Genomic DNA, 18,091 nt, shown 5'->3' with positions numbered 1-18,091 from the left:
TAGAGAGGACATCAACATACAGTAGAGAGGACATCAATATACAGTAGAGAGGACATCAATATACAGTAGATTGATACAGTAGAGAGGACATCAACATACAGTAGATTGATACAGTAGAGAGGACATCAATATACAGTAGAAAGGACATCAATATACAGTAGAGAGGACATCAACATACAGTAGATTGATACAGTAGAGAGGACATCAATATACAGTAGATTGATACAGTAGAGAGGACATCAATATACAGTAGATTGATACAGTAGAGAGGACATCAATATACAGTAGAGAGGACACCAATATACAGTAGATTGATACAGTAGAGAGGACATCAATATACAGTAGAGAGGACATCAATATACAGTAGACAGGACATCAATATACAGTAGAGAGGACATCAATATAGAGTAGAGAGGACATCAATATACAGTAGAGAGGACATCAATATACAGTAGAGAGGACAATAACAAACAGTAGAGAGGACAGCGAGATATAGTAGATTGATACAGTAGAGAGGACATCAAAAATCATTCTCTCTCTGTGATCTGCTCTAGTGTACAGTATGATGGTAAATGATGATAGACAAACCAACAAACGCAGCTAGTACCATTTATGGTGATCTCCATCAGCTGAGAGTTCCTCTGGACCATCGGGCTTTGGCATCCATTACAGGAAGCAACCAAAAGAAAAAAGGAAATAGATATTTACAATATAGAATATAATTATGGGTTAGTCCTGATAATGGGTAGACATACATACCAAAACCCAAAGACAAAACACACCACAATAGACCAGGGCGTGACACATACCTGAACTTGAAGGAATTCATCGGATTCATGTTGAGGCAGCTTTTTTGCAGAGAGGACTTTGATTTGCTCATATTCACTAATGCTGCTGTGAATTTCTCTACGTCGTTAGGATCCAAGGTTTCTACAGGGAAGAAAAATACACTGCTAATGAGGGAAATGCTTGTTATCCAGTGTGAAGTACTCGACGGAGGATTGGCAGAGTAACATTAAAAACGCTTTGATAATCTGGAAAAACGCAATAGAAATCCAAATCAATCATTATTTGTATTACTGATGAATGACATACTATTTGAGACAACACAGTCAACAATAAAAATCAGTCATTGTTCGATTGATAGATAGATTGATTGTATAATCGATTAACCAATTGATCGATAGATCGATTGATCGACAGATCAACTAATCAGCTGATTAATGTATCATACCCAGTAGTAAGTCCAGTCTCTGTGAGGTCGTGGATGGTGGGTGCAGTTCTCTGTAGACGGCTGACAAAAGCTGCTCTCTCTCCTGCAGGCTGGAGATGTGAAGGACATCGAGGGTGGTGAGGTCTATGGAGGCTATATCAGCCCCACACAGCTCTGCCTCTGTCAGGGTCAAAGGTCAGTGGACTTAAGCCTGGAATACATTGCAAGTTTGCTCTTCGAGTTCCATCATTGGATCTTACTTTGTCAATTTAATATAACAAGCTTATAGCCTACATTAGGCACACAAGTTCATTTATTTCAATGTTTTCAAGAAGTAAATCAGATAGTCTAATGATTTTATTAAATATTAAAGCCACACAATACAGGCTTTCAATCCACAACAAGGATGACTTCATATGTCAGCATCAAACTGAAAGTACAGTAGTTCTGTCAGTGTTACTATCAGGTTATTGGTCACCTCCCTGACCAAGGCCCTCCCCCGATAGCTTAGTTTTGCCGGGTGGCCAGCACTAGGAAGAGTCTTGGTGTTTCCAAACTTCTTCAACGCTGCAGACATGTTTTGGTACCCTTCCCCAGATCTGTGCCCTGACACAATCCTTCCCCAGATCCGTGCCCTGACACAATCCTTCCCCAGATCTGTGCCCTGACACAATCCTTCCCCAGATCTGTGCCCCGACACAATTCTTCCCCAGATCTGTGCCCTGACACAATCCTTCCCCAGATCTGTGCCCTGACACAATCCTTCCCCAGATCTGTGCCCCGACACAATTCTTCCCCAGATCTGTGCCTCGACACAATCCTTCCCCAGATCTGTGCCTCGACACAATCCTTCCCCAGATCTGTGCCCTGACACAATCCTTCCCCAGATCTGTGCCCCGACACAATCCTTCCCCAGATCTGTGCCCCGACACAATCCTTCCCCAGATCCGTGCCTCGACACAATCCTTCCCCAGATCTGTACCTCGACACAATCCTGTCTCGTAGCTCTATGGACAATTCCTTCAACCTCATGTCTTGGTTTATGTCCTGACATCAGCTGTCAACTGTGAGACCTTCATATAGACAGGTGTGTGCCTTTCCAAATCATGTCCAATCAATTTAATTGACCACAGGTGGACTCCAATCAAGTTGTAGAAACATCTAAAGGATGATCAATGGAAACAGGATGCACCTGAGCCTCAATTTTGAGTCTCATAGCAAAGGCTCTGAATACTTATGTACATGAGGTAGGTCAGTTTTTTATTGATAATACATTTGTAAAAAAAATTTTTTGCCTAATCATTATGGGGTATTGTGTGTAGATTGATGAGGATTTGTATTTATTTAACATTATGGAGGGTTGATAAATCACTGAAAAGACATCTCTCTGCCCAAAGAGGTTCTACTGAACTACAATACTACAGTCGTGGCCAATAGTTTTGAGAGTGACACAAATATACATTTTCACAAAGTCTGCTGCCTCAGTTTGTATGATGGTACTTTGCATATACTCCAGAATGTTATGAAGAGTGATCAGATGAATTGGAATTAATTGCAAAGTCCCTCTTTGTCATGAAAATGAACTGAATCTCCCAAAAATATTTCCACTGCATTTCAGCCCTGCCACAAAAGGGCCAGCTGACATCATGTCAGTAATTATCGCGTTATTAACACAGGTGTGAGTGTTGATGAGGACAAGGCTGGAGATCACCCTATCATGACTGGAAGCTTCAAAAGGAGGGTGGTGCTTGGAACCATTGTTCTTCCTCTGTCAAACATGGTTCCGTGCAAGGAAACACGTGCCGTCATCATTGCTTTGCTCAAAAAAGGCTTCACAGGCAAGGATATTGCTGCCAGTAAGATTGCACCTAAATCAACCATTTATCGGATCATCAAGAACTTCAAGGAGAGCGGTTCAATTGTTGTGAAGAAGGCTTCAGGGCGCCCAAGAAAGTCCAGCATGCACCAGGACCGTCTCCTAAAGTGATTCAGTACAGTACAGAGCTGGCTCAGAAATGGCAGCAGGCAGGTGTGAGTGCATCTGCACGCACAGTGAGGCGAAGACTTTTGGAGGATGGCCTGGCGTCAAGAAGGGCAGCAAAGAAGACACTTCTCTCCAGGAAAAACATCAGGGACAGACTGATATTCTGCAAAAGGTACAGGGATTGGACTGCTGAGGACTGGGGTAAAGTCATTTACTCTGATGAATACCCTTTCTGATTGTTTGGGGCATCCGGAGAAGACCGGAGAAGACAAGGTGAGCGCTGCCATCAGTCCTGTGTCATGCCAACAGCAAAGCATCCTGAGACCATTCATGTGTGGGGTTGCTTCTCAGCCAAGGGAGTGGGCTCACTCACAATGTTGCCTAGGAACTCAGCTATGAATAAAGAATGGTACCAACACATCCTCCGAGAGCATCTTCTCTCAACCATCCAGGAACAGTTTGGTGACGAACAATGCCTTTTTCAGCATGGTGGAGCACCTTGCTAAGTGGCTCGAGGAACAAAACATTGATATTTGGGTCCATGGCCAGGAAACTCCCCAGACCTTAATCCCATTGAGAATTTGTGGTCAATCCTCAGGAGGCGGGTGGACAATCAAAAACCCACAAATTCTGACAAACTCCAAGCATTGATTGTGCAAGAATGGGCTGCCATCAGTCAGGATGTGGCCCAGAAGTTAATTGACAGCATGCCCGGGCAAATTGGAGATGTCTTGAAAAAGAAGGGTCAACACTGCAAATATTGACTCTTTGCATCAACTTCATGTAATTCATGTAAGTCAATAAAAGCCTTTGACACTAATGAAATTGTCACGAGTGGCGCTCGGCGGTCGTCGTCACCGGCCTATTAGCTGCCACTGATTGTCTTTCCTCCCCCTCCTTGTATGTTGATTGGTAGCACCTGTTTATATATGATTAGTTTGTCTTTATTAGACAGCCGGCCCGCCTGGTTGTTGTGTGGGATTATTTCATAGTAACCTTCGGCTCTGTTGTAGAGGTACGTGTTAGTACCTAGCGGCTCCCATTACCTCACTGCTGAAGGGTGGCCCGGTGCGGTTGCAGTGGTCAGCAGAGGCGAACGGAGCGTTCAACAAGTTGAAGGCGCTGTTCACTGATGCGCCCGTGTTGGCGCATCCGGACTCCTCTCTAGCATTCATAGTGGAGGTGGACGCGTCCGAGGCTGGGGTGGATGCCGTGCTATCGCAGCGCTCGGGTACGCCGCCAAAACTCCGCCCCTGCGCTTTCTTCTCAAGAAAGCTCAGCCCAGCGGAGCGTAACTATGATGTGGGGGACCGGGAGTTGCTAGCGGTGGTTAGAGCTCTGAAGGTGTGGAGACACTGGCTTGAGGGGGCTAAGCATCCTTTTCTCATCTGGACCGACCACCAGAACCTGGAGTATATTCGGGCAGCTAGGAGACTTAACCCACGTCAGGCAAGGTGGGCCATATTCTTCACCCGGTTCCGGTTTACTTTGTCTTATAGACCGGGCTCCCAGAACGTAAAGGCTGACGCACTGTCCCGCCTTTACGACACGGAGGATGGGTCCACCGAACCTGCTCCCATCCTTCCCGCCTCAAAGCTGGTAGCACCAGTGGTATGGGAGGTGGACTCGGATATCGAGCGGGCGTTACGGGCTGAACCCGCGCCTCCTCAGTGTCCAGCGGGGCGAAGGTACGTGCCGCTTGGTGTTCGGGACAAGCTGATTCGGTGGGCTCATGTCCTACCCTCCTCGGGTCACCCTGGGGTGACGAGGACAGTGGGGAGCCTTCAGGGGAGGTATTGGTGGCCTACTTTGGCGAAGGACGTTAAGGGTTATGTCTCCTCCTGTTCAGTGTGCGCTCAGAGTAAGGCTCCTAGGCACCTCCCTAGAGGGAAGTTACAACCCCTCCCCGTTCCACAGCGGCCATGGTCACATCTGTCCATAGATTTCCTGACCGATCTTCCGCCGTCTCAGGGGAACACCACGGTTCTAGTGATTGTGGATCGATTCTCTAAGTCCTGCCGTCTCCTCCCGTTGCCCGGTATCCCTACAGCCCTACCGACTGCGGAGGCGTTATTCACCCATGTCTTTCGGCACTACGGGGTGCCGGAGGATATCGTTTCTGATCGGGGCCCCCAATTCACGTCTCGGGTATGGAGAGCGTTCATGGAACGCTTGGGGGTCTCTGTCAGCCTGACCTCCGGTTATCACCCCGAGAGTAATGGGCAGGTGGAGAGAGTGAACCAGGAGGTGGGTAGGTTTCTGCGGTCGTATTGCCAGGATCGGCCAGGGGAGTGGGCACGCTACATTCCCTGGGCTGAAATGGCTCAGAACTCACTACGCCACTCCTCTACTAACGTGTACCCTTTTCAGTGTGTGTTGGGGTACCAGCCGGTCCTGGCACCATGGCATCCGAGCCAGCCCGAGGCTCCTGCGGTGGAGGAATGGGTACAGCGCTCCAAGGAGACCTGGAGGGCCATCCAGGAATCTCTACAACAAGCGAGTGGACGGCAGAAGAGGAGTGCTGACCGCCACCACAGTGAGGCCCCCGTGTTTGTACCGGGGGACAGGGTCTGGCTCTCGACCCGAAACCTACCTCTCCGCCTGCCCTGCCGGAAGCTGGGGCCGCAGTGTGTAGGGCCCTTTAAAGTCCTGAGGAGGATAAACGAGGTGTGTTATCGATTACAACTCCCTTCCTATTATCGTATTAACCCCTCGTTTCATGTGTCTCTCTTCAGGCCGGTGGTAGCTGGTCCCCTGCAGGACAGTGAGGTGCTGGAGGTATCCCCCCCGCTCTGGACATCGAGGGGTCCCCAGCGTACACGATCCGGGCCATTCTGGACTCAAGACGCCGGGTGAGGGGCCTGCAGTACCTCGTGGACTGGGAGGGGTACGGCCCGGAGGAGAGGTGCTGGGTACCGGTGGGGGACATCTTGGATCCATCCATGTTGAGGGATTTCCATCGCCTCCATCCGGATCGCCCTGCACCTCGTCCTCCGGGGCGACCTCGAGGCCGGTGTCGGCGCGCTGCGGGAGCCGCAGCGTCAGGGGAAGGGGGGGGTACTGTCACGAGTGGCGCTCGGCGGTCGTCGTCACCGGCCTATTAGCTGCCACTGATTGTCTTTCCTCCCCCTCCTTGTATGTTGATTGGTAGCACCTGTTTATATATGATTAGTTTGTCTTTATTAGACAGCCGGCCCGCCTGGTTGTTGTGCGGGATTATTTCAGTGTCACCTTCGGCTCTGTTGTAGAGGTACGTGTTAGTGCCTGGTCGTGACTTTTCCGTTGTACATTTTCATTCCCTGTGTTTGGGGCCGTTACTATTGTGAGCACCCTGTGGTGCGTTGGTGCTATTAAAGACGCACAGCATTGCACTCTCTGTCTCCTGCGTTTGACTCCACACACCTACGACACCCGCAGCATTACAGAAATGCTTGTAATTATACATCCGACAAAAATATCTAAAGACACTGAAGCAGTAAACATTGTGAAAACTAATATTTATTTATTTCTCAAAACCTTTGGCCACGACTGTATATCAGACTGAAATGTTATGGCTGTAGGCCATTTATCTGACTATCAGACTGATCAGACTGAAATGACTGATGCTTTAATCAAAATGTTAAGGACAATTCTGAAAAAAGAGTGCTGTTCAATCACAGACTTGCCAGCTTCTGTAAATGGTGTCCCACTGTTCTGTCTTCGTCAAGTCACTACTAGGGAACTTCTGGATGCTCTGATTATTATTGATGTTTAAACGTCCAGATATGCTTGACCCATGTCTTCTATGGTTTGCTGCACCTCTGATTGTGGAGCCCTTGACTCATATTTTAAATTGATCCATTTTCTTGGGTATTATTCCTAAGGTGTAGAAAGGCGGCCCTTGTTCTCCCGCTCCACAAAAGGTGGCGATCTCTGCGATCGTTAATAATTAAAACGTTAATGTTTAGCAAAAAATGTTTGAACTCTTGGTCATTTCTCAGCTGCTGTTCTTTTTCGATAGAACATTTAATTTGAATGCTTTAGGACACCAGTGGAGGCTCCTTAGAGAAGGAAGGGGAGGACCATCCTACTTAGTGAAATTATTATTATTTATTTTTTAAATAGTGAAACGTAAAAAAGTTATCCTAACTAAATATATTCACGTCACCAAATAATTAATTAAAACACACTGTTTTGCAGTGAAGGTCTACAGTAGCCTCAGCGGCACTCTGTAGGGTAGCACCATGGTCTACAGTAGCCTCAGCAGCACTCTGTAGGGTAGCACCATGGTCTACAGTAGCCTCAGCAGCTCTCTGTAGGGTAGCACCATGGTCTACAGTAGCCTCAGCAGCACTCTGTAGGGTAGCACCATGGTCTACAGTAGCCTCAGCAGCACTCTGTAGGGTAGCACCATGGTCTACAGTAGCCTCAGCAGCACTCTGTAGGGTAGCACCATGGTCTACAGTAGCCTCAGCAGCACTCTGTAGGGTAGCACCATGGTCTACAGTAGCCTCAGCAGCACTCTGTAGGGTAGCACCATGGTCTACAGTAGCCTCAGCAGCACTCTGTAGGGTAGCACCATGGTCTACAGTAGCCTCAGCAGCACTCTGTAGGGTAGCACCATGGTGTAGCCGGAGGACAGCTGGCTTCCGTCCTCCTCTAGGTACATTGACCTCTAGAGCTGCAATTGACTATATATTTGGTTAGTTCTCCCATCGATCAGGTTCCCGCCTACAAATATCCGGGCATCTGGATTGAAAAATACCTGTTTAAAAAAATTGTATGGATACAGTAGAGACTTATGGATACAGTAGAGACTTATGGATACAGTAGAGACTTATGGATACAGAGAGACTTATGGATACAGTAGAGACTTATGGATACAGAGAGACTTATGGATACAGAGAGACTTATGGATACAGAGAGACTTATGGATACAGTAGAGATTTATGGATACAGAGAGACTTATGGATACAGAGAGACTTATGGATACTTATGGATACAGTAGAGACTTATGGATACAGTAGAGACTTATGGATACAGTAGAGACTTATGGATACAGTAGAGACTTATGGATACAGAGAGACTTATGGATACAGAGAGACTTATGGATACAGAGAGACTTATGGATACAGAGAGACTTATGGATACAGTAGGGACTTATGGATACAGTAGGGACTTATGGATACAGTAGAGACTTATGGATACAGTAGAGACTTATGGATACAGTAGAGACTTATGGATACAGTAGAGACTTATGGATACAGAGAGACTTATGGATACAGTAGAGACTTATGGATACAGAGAGACTTATGGATACAGAGAGACTTATGGATACAGAGAGACTTATGGATACAGAGAGACTTATGGATACAGAGAGACTTATGGATACAGAGAGACTTATGGATACTTATGGATACAGAGAGACTTATGGATACAGTAGAGACTTATGGATACAGAGAGACTTATGGATACAGTAGGGACTTATGGATACAGTAGAGACTTATGGATACAGAGAGACTTATGGATACAGTAGGGACTTATGGATACAGTAGAGACTTATGGATACAGAGAGACTTATGGATACAGTAGAGACTTATGGATACAGTAGGGACTTATGGATACAGTAGAGACTTATGGATACAGAGAGACTTATGGATACAGTAGAGACTTATGGATACAGTAGAGACTTATGGATACAGTAGAGACTTATGGATACAGTAGAGACTTATGGATACAGAGAGACTTATGGATACAGTAGAGACTTATGGATACAGAGAGACTTATGGATACTTATGGATACAGAGAGACTTATGGATACAGAGAGACTTATGGATACAGAGAGACTTATGGATACAGAGAGACTTATGGATACAGAGAGACTTATGGATACAGTAGAGACTTATGGATACAGTAGAGACTTATGGATACTTATGGATACAGAGAGACTTATGGATACAGAGAGACTTATGGATACAGAGAGACTTATGGATACTTATGGATACAGTAGAGACTTATGGATACAGAGAGACTTATGGATACAGTAGAGACTTATGGATACAGTAGAGACTTATGGATACAGTAGAGACTTATGGATACAGAGAGACTTATGGATAGAGACTTATGGATAGAGACTTATGGATACTTATGGATACAGAGAGACTTATGGATACAGAGAGACTTATGGATACAGAGATGGATACAGAGATGGATACTTATGGATACAGAGAGACTTATGGATACAGAGAGACTTATGGATACAGAGAGACTTATGGATACAGAGAGACTTATGGATACAGAGAGACTTATGGATACAGAGAGACTTATGGATACAGTAGAGACTTATGGATACAGTAGAGACTTATGGATACAGAGAGACTTATGGATACAGAGAGACTTATGGATACAGTAGAGACTTATGGATACAGTAGAGACTTATGGATACAGAGAGACTTATGGATACAGTAGAGACTTATGGATACAGAGAGACTTATGGATACTTATGGATACAGTAGAGACTTATGGATACAGTAGAGACTTATGGATACTTATGGATACAGTAGAGACTTATGGATACAGTAGAGATGGATACAGTAGAGACTTATGGATACAGTAGAGACTTATGGATACAGAGAGACTTATGGATACAGAGAGACTTATGGATACAGTAGAGACTTATGGATAGAGACTTATGGATACAGTAGAGACTTATGGATACAGTAGAGACTTATGGATAGTAGAGACTTATGGATACAGAGACTTATGGATACAGTAGAGACTTATGGATACAGAGAGACTTATGGATACAGAGAGACTTATGGATACAGTAGAGACTTATGGATACAGAGAGACTTATGGATACAGTAGAGACTTATGGATACAGTAGAGACTTATGGATACAGTAGAGACTTATGGATACAGAGAGACTTATGGATACAGTAGAGACTTATGGATACAGTAGAGACTTATGGATACAGTAGAGACTTATGGATACAGTAGAGACTTATGGATACAGTAGAGACTTATGGATACAGAGAGACTTATGGATACAGAGAGACTTATGGATACAGAGAGACTTATGGATACTTATGGATACAGTAGAGACTTATGGATACAGAGAGACTTATGGATACAGTAGAGACTTATGGATACAGTAGAGACTTATGGATACAGTAGAGACTTATGGATACAGAGAGACTTATGGATACAGTAGAGACTTATGGATACTTATGGATACAGAGAGACTTATGGATACAGAGAGACTTATGGATACAGTAGAGACTTATGGATACAGAGAGACTTATGGATACAGAGAGACTTATGGATACAGAGAGACTTATGGATACAGAGAGACTTATGGATACAGTAGAGACTTATGGATACAGAGAGACTTATGGATACAGTAGAGACTTATGGATACAGAGAGACTTATGGATACAGTAGAGACTTATGGATACAGAGAGACTTATGGATACAGAGACTTATGGATACAGAGAGACTTATGGATACAGGAGACTTATGGATACAGAGAGACTTATGGATACAGGATAGAGACTTATGGATACAGAGAGACTTATGGATACAGGATAGAGACTTATGGATACAGAGAGACTTATGGATACAGTAGAGACTTATGGATACAGAGAGACTTATGGATACAGAGAGACTTATGGATACAGAGAGACTTATGGATACAGTAGAGACTTATGGATACAGAGAGACTTATGGATACAGAGAGACTTATGGATACAGTAGAGACTTATGGATACAGAGAGACTTATGGATACAGTAGAGACTTATGGATACAGTAGAGACTTATGGATACAGTAGAGACTTATGGATACAGTAGAGACTTATGGATACAGTAGAGACTTATGGATACAGAGAGACTTATGGATACAGTAGAGACTTATGGATGGATACAGTAGAGACTTATGGATACAGAGAGACTTATGGATACAGAGAGACTTATGGATACAGTAGAGACTTATGGATACTTATGGATACAGTAGAGACTTATGGATACAGAGAGACTTATGGATACAGAGAGACTTATGGATACTTATGGATACAGTAGAGACTTATGGATACAGTAGGGACTTATGGATACAGTAGAGACTTATGGATACAGAGAGACTTATGGATACAGAGAGACTTATGGATACAGTAGAGACTTATGGATACAGTAGAGACTTATGGATACAGTAGAGACTTATGGATACAGAGAGACTTATGGATACAGAGAGACTTATGGATACAGAGAGACTTATGGATACAGAGAGACTTATGGATACAGTAGAGACTTATGGATAGGGTCAGTTTGTTTATCTGGAGTACTTCTCCTGTCCTATTCGGTGTCCTGTGTAAATCTAAGTGTGAGTTCTCTAATTCTCTCCTTCTCTCTTTCTTTCTCTCTCTCGGAGGACCTGAGCCCTAGAACCATGCCCCAGGACTACCTGACATGATGACTTATGCTGTCCCCAGTCCACCTGGCCATGCTGCTGCTCCAGTTTCAACTGGCTGGGCCCTAGGATACATGTCCCAGGACTACCTGACATGAGATACAGTGTCCCCAGTCCACCTGGCCATGCTCCTGCTCCAGTTTCAACTGTTCTGGATACTATTATTCAACCATGCTGGTCATTTATGAACATTTGACATTTGGATACGTTCTGTTATACACCTGGCTGGATACAGCCAGAGCTAGACTTAACTGGATACTACAGCCACTTACTTATGGATACAGTAGAGACTTATGGATAGCCAGAAGAGGACTTATGCTCTCTCAGTAGAGACAGGAGGACCTGGAGCCCTAGGACCGTGCCCCAGGATACCTGACATGATGGCTTATGGTCCCCAGTCCATCTGACTGGATACTGCTCCAGTTTCAACTGTTCTGCCTTATTATTATTTGACCATGCTGGTCATTTATGAACATTTGAACATCTTGGTCATGTTCTGTTATAATCTCTACCCGGCACAGCCAGAAGAGGACTTATGGATCCTCTCTAGGTTTCTTCCTAGGTTTTGGCCTTTCTGGAGTTTTTCCTAGCCACCGTGCTTTTACACCTGCATTGTTTGCTGTTTGGGGTTTTAGGCTGGGTTTCTGTACAGCACTTTGAGATATCAGCTGATGTACGAAGGGCTATATAAATAAATTTGATTTGATTTGATTTGATTTGATACAGTAGAGACTTATGGATACAGAGAGACTTATGGATACAGAGAGACTTATGGATACAGTAGAGACTTATGGATACAGAGAGACTTATGGATACAGTAGGGACTTATGGATACAGTAGGGACTTATGGATACAGTAGAGACTTATGGATACAGTAGGGACTTATGGATACAGTAGGGACTTATGGATACAGAGAGACTTATGGATACAGTAGAGACTTATGGATACAGTAGAGACTTATGGATACAGTAGGGACTTATGGATACAGAGAGACTTATGGATACAGTAGAGACTTATGGATACAGTAGAGACTTATGGATACAGTAGAGACTTATGGATACAGTAGAGACTTATGGATACAGTAGAGACTTATGGATACAGTAGAGACTTATGGATACAGAGAGACTTATGGATACAGTAGAGACTTATGGATACAGTAGAGACTTATGGATACAGTAGAGACTTATGGATACAGTAGAGACTTATGGATACAGTAGAGACTTATGGATACATGGATACAGGATAGAGACTTATGGATACAGTAGAGACTTATGGATACAGAGAGACTTATGGATACTTATGGATACAGTAGGGACTTATGGATACAGTAGAGACTTATGGATACAGTAGGGACTTATGGATACAGTAGGGACTTATGGATACAGAGAGACTTATGGATACAGTAGAGACTTATGGATACAGTAGAGACTTATGGATACAGTAGGGACTTATGGATACAGAGAGACTTATGGATACAGTAGAGACTTATGGATACAGTAGAGACTTATGGATACAGTAGAGACTTATGGATACAGTAGAGACTTATGGATACAGAGAGACTTATGGATACAGAGAGACTTATGGATACAGTAGAGACTTATGGATACAGAGAGACTTATGGATACAGTAGAGACTTATGGATACAGTAGACTTATGGATACAGTAGAGACTTATGGATACAGAGAGACTTATGGATACAGTAGAGACTTATGGATACAGTAGGGACTTATGGATACAGAGAGACTTATGGATACAGAGAGACTTATGGATACAGTAGAGACTTATGGATACAGTAGAGACTTATGGATACAGAGAGACTTATGGATACAGTAGAGACTTATGGATACAGTAGAGACTTATGGATACAGTAGACTTATGGATACAGTAGGGACTTATGGATACAGTAGGGACTTATGGATACAGTAGAGACTTATGGATACAGTAGAGACTTATGGATACAGTAGAGACTTATGGATACAGTAGGGACTTATGGATACAGAGAGACTTATGGATACAGTAGAGACTTATGGATACAGTAGAGACTTATGGATACAGTAGAGACTTATGGATACAGAGAGACTTATGGATACAGAGAGACTTATGGATACAGAGAGACTTATGGATACAGTAGAGACTTATGGATACAGAGAGACTTATGGATACAGTAGAGACTTATGGATACAGAGAGACTTATGGATACAGTAGAGACTTATGGATACAGAGAGACTTATGGATACAGTAGAGACTTATGGATACAGTAGAGACTTATGGATACAGTAGAGACTTATGGATACAGAGAGACTTATGGATACAGAGAGACTTATGGATACAGAGAGACTTATGGATACAGTAGAGACTTATGGATACAGTAGAGACTTATGGATACAGAGAGACTTATGGATACAGAGAGACTTATGGATACAGAGAGACTTATGGATACAGTAGAGACTTATGGATACAGTAGAGACTTATGGATACAGAGAGACTTATGGATACAGTAGAGACTTATGGATACAGAGAGACTTATGGATACACCAAATATTAAGTTCTGCTTTTCTGATGTATCAAATACTTATGTCATGCAATAAAATGCAAATTAATTACTTATAAGTGAAGTGTACCTATGATTAAAAAAATTACAGACATGCTTTGTAAGTAGGAAAACCTGCAACATCGGCAGTGTATCAAATACTTGTTCTCCCCACTGTATAGAGTAGTAATATTCTGTCTGGTGTGTTTGAGTGAGCGAGAGAGGGAGATCCTAATGACTCGACTGGATATCCTAACGCTGCATGGAGGGAAGAGAAATACCGGTTTTCAGTCAAAGTATCTATACTAAAAAATATATATACAAAATCAACATGCAACAATTTCAACGATTTTACTGAGTTAAAGTTCATATAAGGAAATCAGTCAATTTAAGTCAATTCATTAGGCCATACTATATGGATTTCAAATTTGTAAGTCGCTCTGGATAAGAGCGTCTGCTAATTGACTTAAATGTAATGTAAATGTAAATGACTGGGCAGGGGCGCAGCTATGGTTGGGCCTGGGAGGGCATCGGCCCCCTTACTTGGGAGCCAGGCCCAACCTCTGGGAAGCCAGGCACAGCCAATCAGAATGATTTTTTCCCCACAAAAGGGATTTATTACAGACAGAAATACTCCTCAGTTTCATCATCTGTCTGGGTGGCTAGTCTCAGACAATCCTTCAGGTGAAGTAGCCAGATGTGGAGGTCCTGGGTTGTCGTGGTTACACGAGGTCTGCGATTGTGAGGCTGGTTGAACTTACTGCTAAATTCTCTACAACAACGTTGGAGGCAGCTTATAGTAGAGAAATGAACAGTCCAAGCTCTGGTGTACATTCCTGCAGTCAGCATGCCAATTGCATGAGCCCTCAAAACTTGAGACATCTGTGACATTGCATTGTTTGACAAAACTGCACATTTTAGAGTGGCCTTTTATTGTCCCCAGCACAAGGTGCACCTGTACAAGATGCACGTGCTTATACACCTGCATTGCTTGCTGTTTGGGGGTTGAGGCTGGGTTTCTGTACAGCACTTTGAGATATCAGCTGATGTAAGAAGGGCTTTATAAATACATTTGATTTGATATTTCAGCTCATGAAACACGAGACCAAGACTTTACATGTTGCATTTATATTTTTGTTCAGTATAAATCACGAGGCACATTTGAATTTCCTGATGGGCAGGAACATTTTCTCCGACAAAAGATTGATCATGTTAAGACTTCTTCGGGATCGGTGTCCCTTCCACGGGATGGTTGAGCTAACTTAGGCTAATGTGATTAACATGAGGTTGTGAGTAACAAGAACATTTCCCAGGACATAGACATATCTGATATTGGCAGAAAGCTTAAATTCTTGTTAATCTAACTGCAATCTCGAAATTCCAGTAGCTATTACAGTGAAATAATACAATGCTGTTGTTTGAGGAGAGTGCACAATTTTGAACATGAAAATGTTAGGCACAAATTAGGCACATTTGATCAGTCTTGATACAAAAGTTTGAACATAAATGCAATGGTTCATTGGATTAATCCAAAAATTGGCACATACACTGCTCCCATCTAGTGGCCAATATCTAAATTGCACCTGGGCTGGAATAATACATTATGGCCTTTCTCTTGCATTTCAAAGATGGTACAAAAAAATACAAAAGAACGGTTAGTTTTTTCTTTGTATTGTCTTTTACCAGATCTATTGTGTTATATTCTCCTACATTCCCTTCATATTTACACACTTCACAGTGTTTCCTTTCAAATGGTACCAAGAATAAGCATATCCGTAATGCAGGTCCTGAGCTACAGGCAGTTCGTTTTGGGTTTGTTATTTTATGAGATTTAAAAAAGATCAGACATATGTACTCATTAATTCAGCATCGATTTCCTACTGAGATGTAAATACTGGCCGAAATGTTTTGATCAGCGGTTCAAATAAAGGTGTTTAAAGGTGAGTTAATTGGCAACATCAGCTCAGCGGTTCAAATAAAGGTGTTTAAAGGTGAGTTAATAGGCAACGTCAGCTCAGCGGTTCAAATAAAGGTGTTTAAAGGTGTTTTAATAGGCAACGTCAGCTCAGCGGTTCAAATAAAGGTGTTTAAAGGTGTTTTAATAGGCAACGTCAGCTCAGGTGTTTAAAGGTGTTTTAATAGGTTCAAATAAAGGTGTTTAAAGGTGTTTTAATAGGCAACGTCAGCTCAGCGGTTCAAATAAAGGTGTTTAAAGGTGTTTTAATAGGCAACGTCAGCTCAGCGGTTCAAATAAAGGTGTTTAAAGGTGTTTTAATAGGCAACGTCAGCTCAGCGGTTCAAATAAAGGTGTTTAAAGGTGTTTTAATAGGCAACGTCAGCTCAGCGGTTCAAATAAAGGTGTTTAAAGGTGTTTTAATAGGCAACGTCAGCTCAGCGGTTCAAATAAAGGTGTTTAAAGGTGAGTTAATTGGCAACATCAGCTCAGCGGTTCAAATAAAGGTGTTTAAAGGTGTTTTAATAGGCAACGTGTTCAAATAAAGGTGTTTAAAGGTGTTTTAATAGGCAACGTCAGCTCAGCGGTTCAAATAAAGGTGTTTAAAGGTGTTTTAATAGGCAACGTCAGCTCATAAAGGTGTTTAGAGTGTTTTAATAGGCAACGTGAGTTAATAAAGGCAACGTCAGCTCAGCGGTTCAAATAAAGGTGTTTAAAGGTGTTTTAATAGGCAACGTCAGCTCAGCGGTTCAAATAAAGGTGTTTAAAGGTGTTTTAATAGGCAACGTCAGCTCAGCGGTTCAAATAAAGGTGTTTAAAGGTGTTTTAATAGGCAACGTCAGCATGGGACATAAATGAGTTCTGAAGAGGGAGGGACATGATGAAACGATGTTACCTCTGATGAACTGGATGCTTTTCGAAAGGCCAATACTGCTGAACCACTGGCAGACTTCTTCTGTGTTCAATTCTCCTAGAGGTTTTCCCCCTTGTCTGTCAAAATCCTATAACACACACACACACACAAACACACAACACACACACAAACAGTTCTGACACACACACACACACACACACACTGCTGAACCACTGGCACACACACACACACACACACACACACACACACACACACACACACACACACACACACACACACACACACACACACACACACACACACACACACACACACACACACACACACAGAGAGAGAGTTAAAATGTCAATTCCAGTTTAATAAAAACAAATGGAGCGTGACAGGGGTAGCATTCCTGAGGTTTTCTTCAAACTTCGCAGACTTCTTACATGGTTAATTTTGCAATTTACAACGTCACACCGAACATTCTAAACAGTGACAAGGATATTTAGGCAGAAAGACAGACAGAAGGAAAAAGAAAGACTGAACTAGTGGACAGATGGGGCAAAGAGAAAACAAATCACAATTTTAGAGCTCATGCTATTCTACATATTTGACCATGAGGCTGAGAGAATTGAGCTTTTTTAAAGATAATTCCCTGCAAATCTAAACATAGTTCCACGGAGCAGAGAGAGAAGTGTGCAGTTTTATAGCTAATATCATGTTATTCTACACATTTTGCAATGAGGCTGGGGGGGGGGCTCCAGGGACAAACTCAGGAATGAAATGCCAACAACAAACTGTGAGCCATAATATTCATGATTTATAAAATACAGAATTATGAAAGAGAAGCGATGTGGAAAAGATTATTGCTGGGTATTAACAACGTAGATGGAGGAAATGTTGCCGCTCCTGTTTCTCATATCTGTAATCCGACCCCCCTCAGAACCTGGAGGGAAGCTGAAAGTCTTTACCCAAGAATGGTAAAGTGTCTACTTTGCTTGTTCTAACAGCTGACCAAATCAGTCCACTGCCGGCTCTTGGCAAACTTTTGGGAAATAATGATGATTGGCTGAAATAAATTGACAATAAGAAGATTGTGGGAGTTGTACTGTT

The 18,091-nt window shown here is 43.0% G+C and overlaps 1 protein-coding gene across 1 annotated transcript in view; it reads right to left on the bottom strand.

Moving 5' to 3' along the window:
• LOC124039399 overlaps positions 1 to 17,097 on the bottom strand; it is a 28,705-nt gene extending 11,608 nt beyond the window's left edge. Inside the window, exons 1-4 of the mRNA XM_046355363.1 lie at positions 17,018 to 17,097; positions 1,235 to 1,393; positions 810 to 930; positions 608 to 654 (exon numbers count right to left, since the gene is read on the bottom strand). Coding sequence (XP_046211319.1) covers positions 608 to 654; positions 810 to 880 — 118 coding nt within the window. The 5' untranslated portion in view covers positions 881 to 930; positions 1,235 to 1,393; positions 17,018 to 17,097. The remainder of the gene's footprint in view (positions 1 to 607; positions 655 to 809; positions 931 to 1,234; positions 1,394 to 17,017) is intronic.
• Positions 17,098 to 18,091: the final 994 nt, after the last annotated feature.

This window comes from Oncorhynchus gorbuscha, linkage group LG07 (assembly GCF_021184085.1).
Source record: "Oncorhynchus gorbuscha isolate QuinsamMale2020 ecotype Even-year linkage group LG07, OgorEven_v1.0, whole genome shotgun sequence".
Taxonomy (NCBI): Eukaryota; Metazoa; Chordata; class Actinopteri; order Salmoniformes; family Salmonidae; genus Oncorhynchus; species Oncorhynchus gorbuscha.
This window is presented reverse-complemented; position numbering and strand designations above follow the sequence as displayed.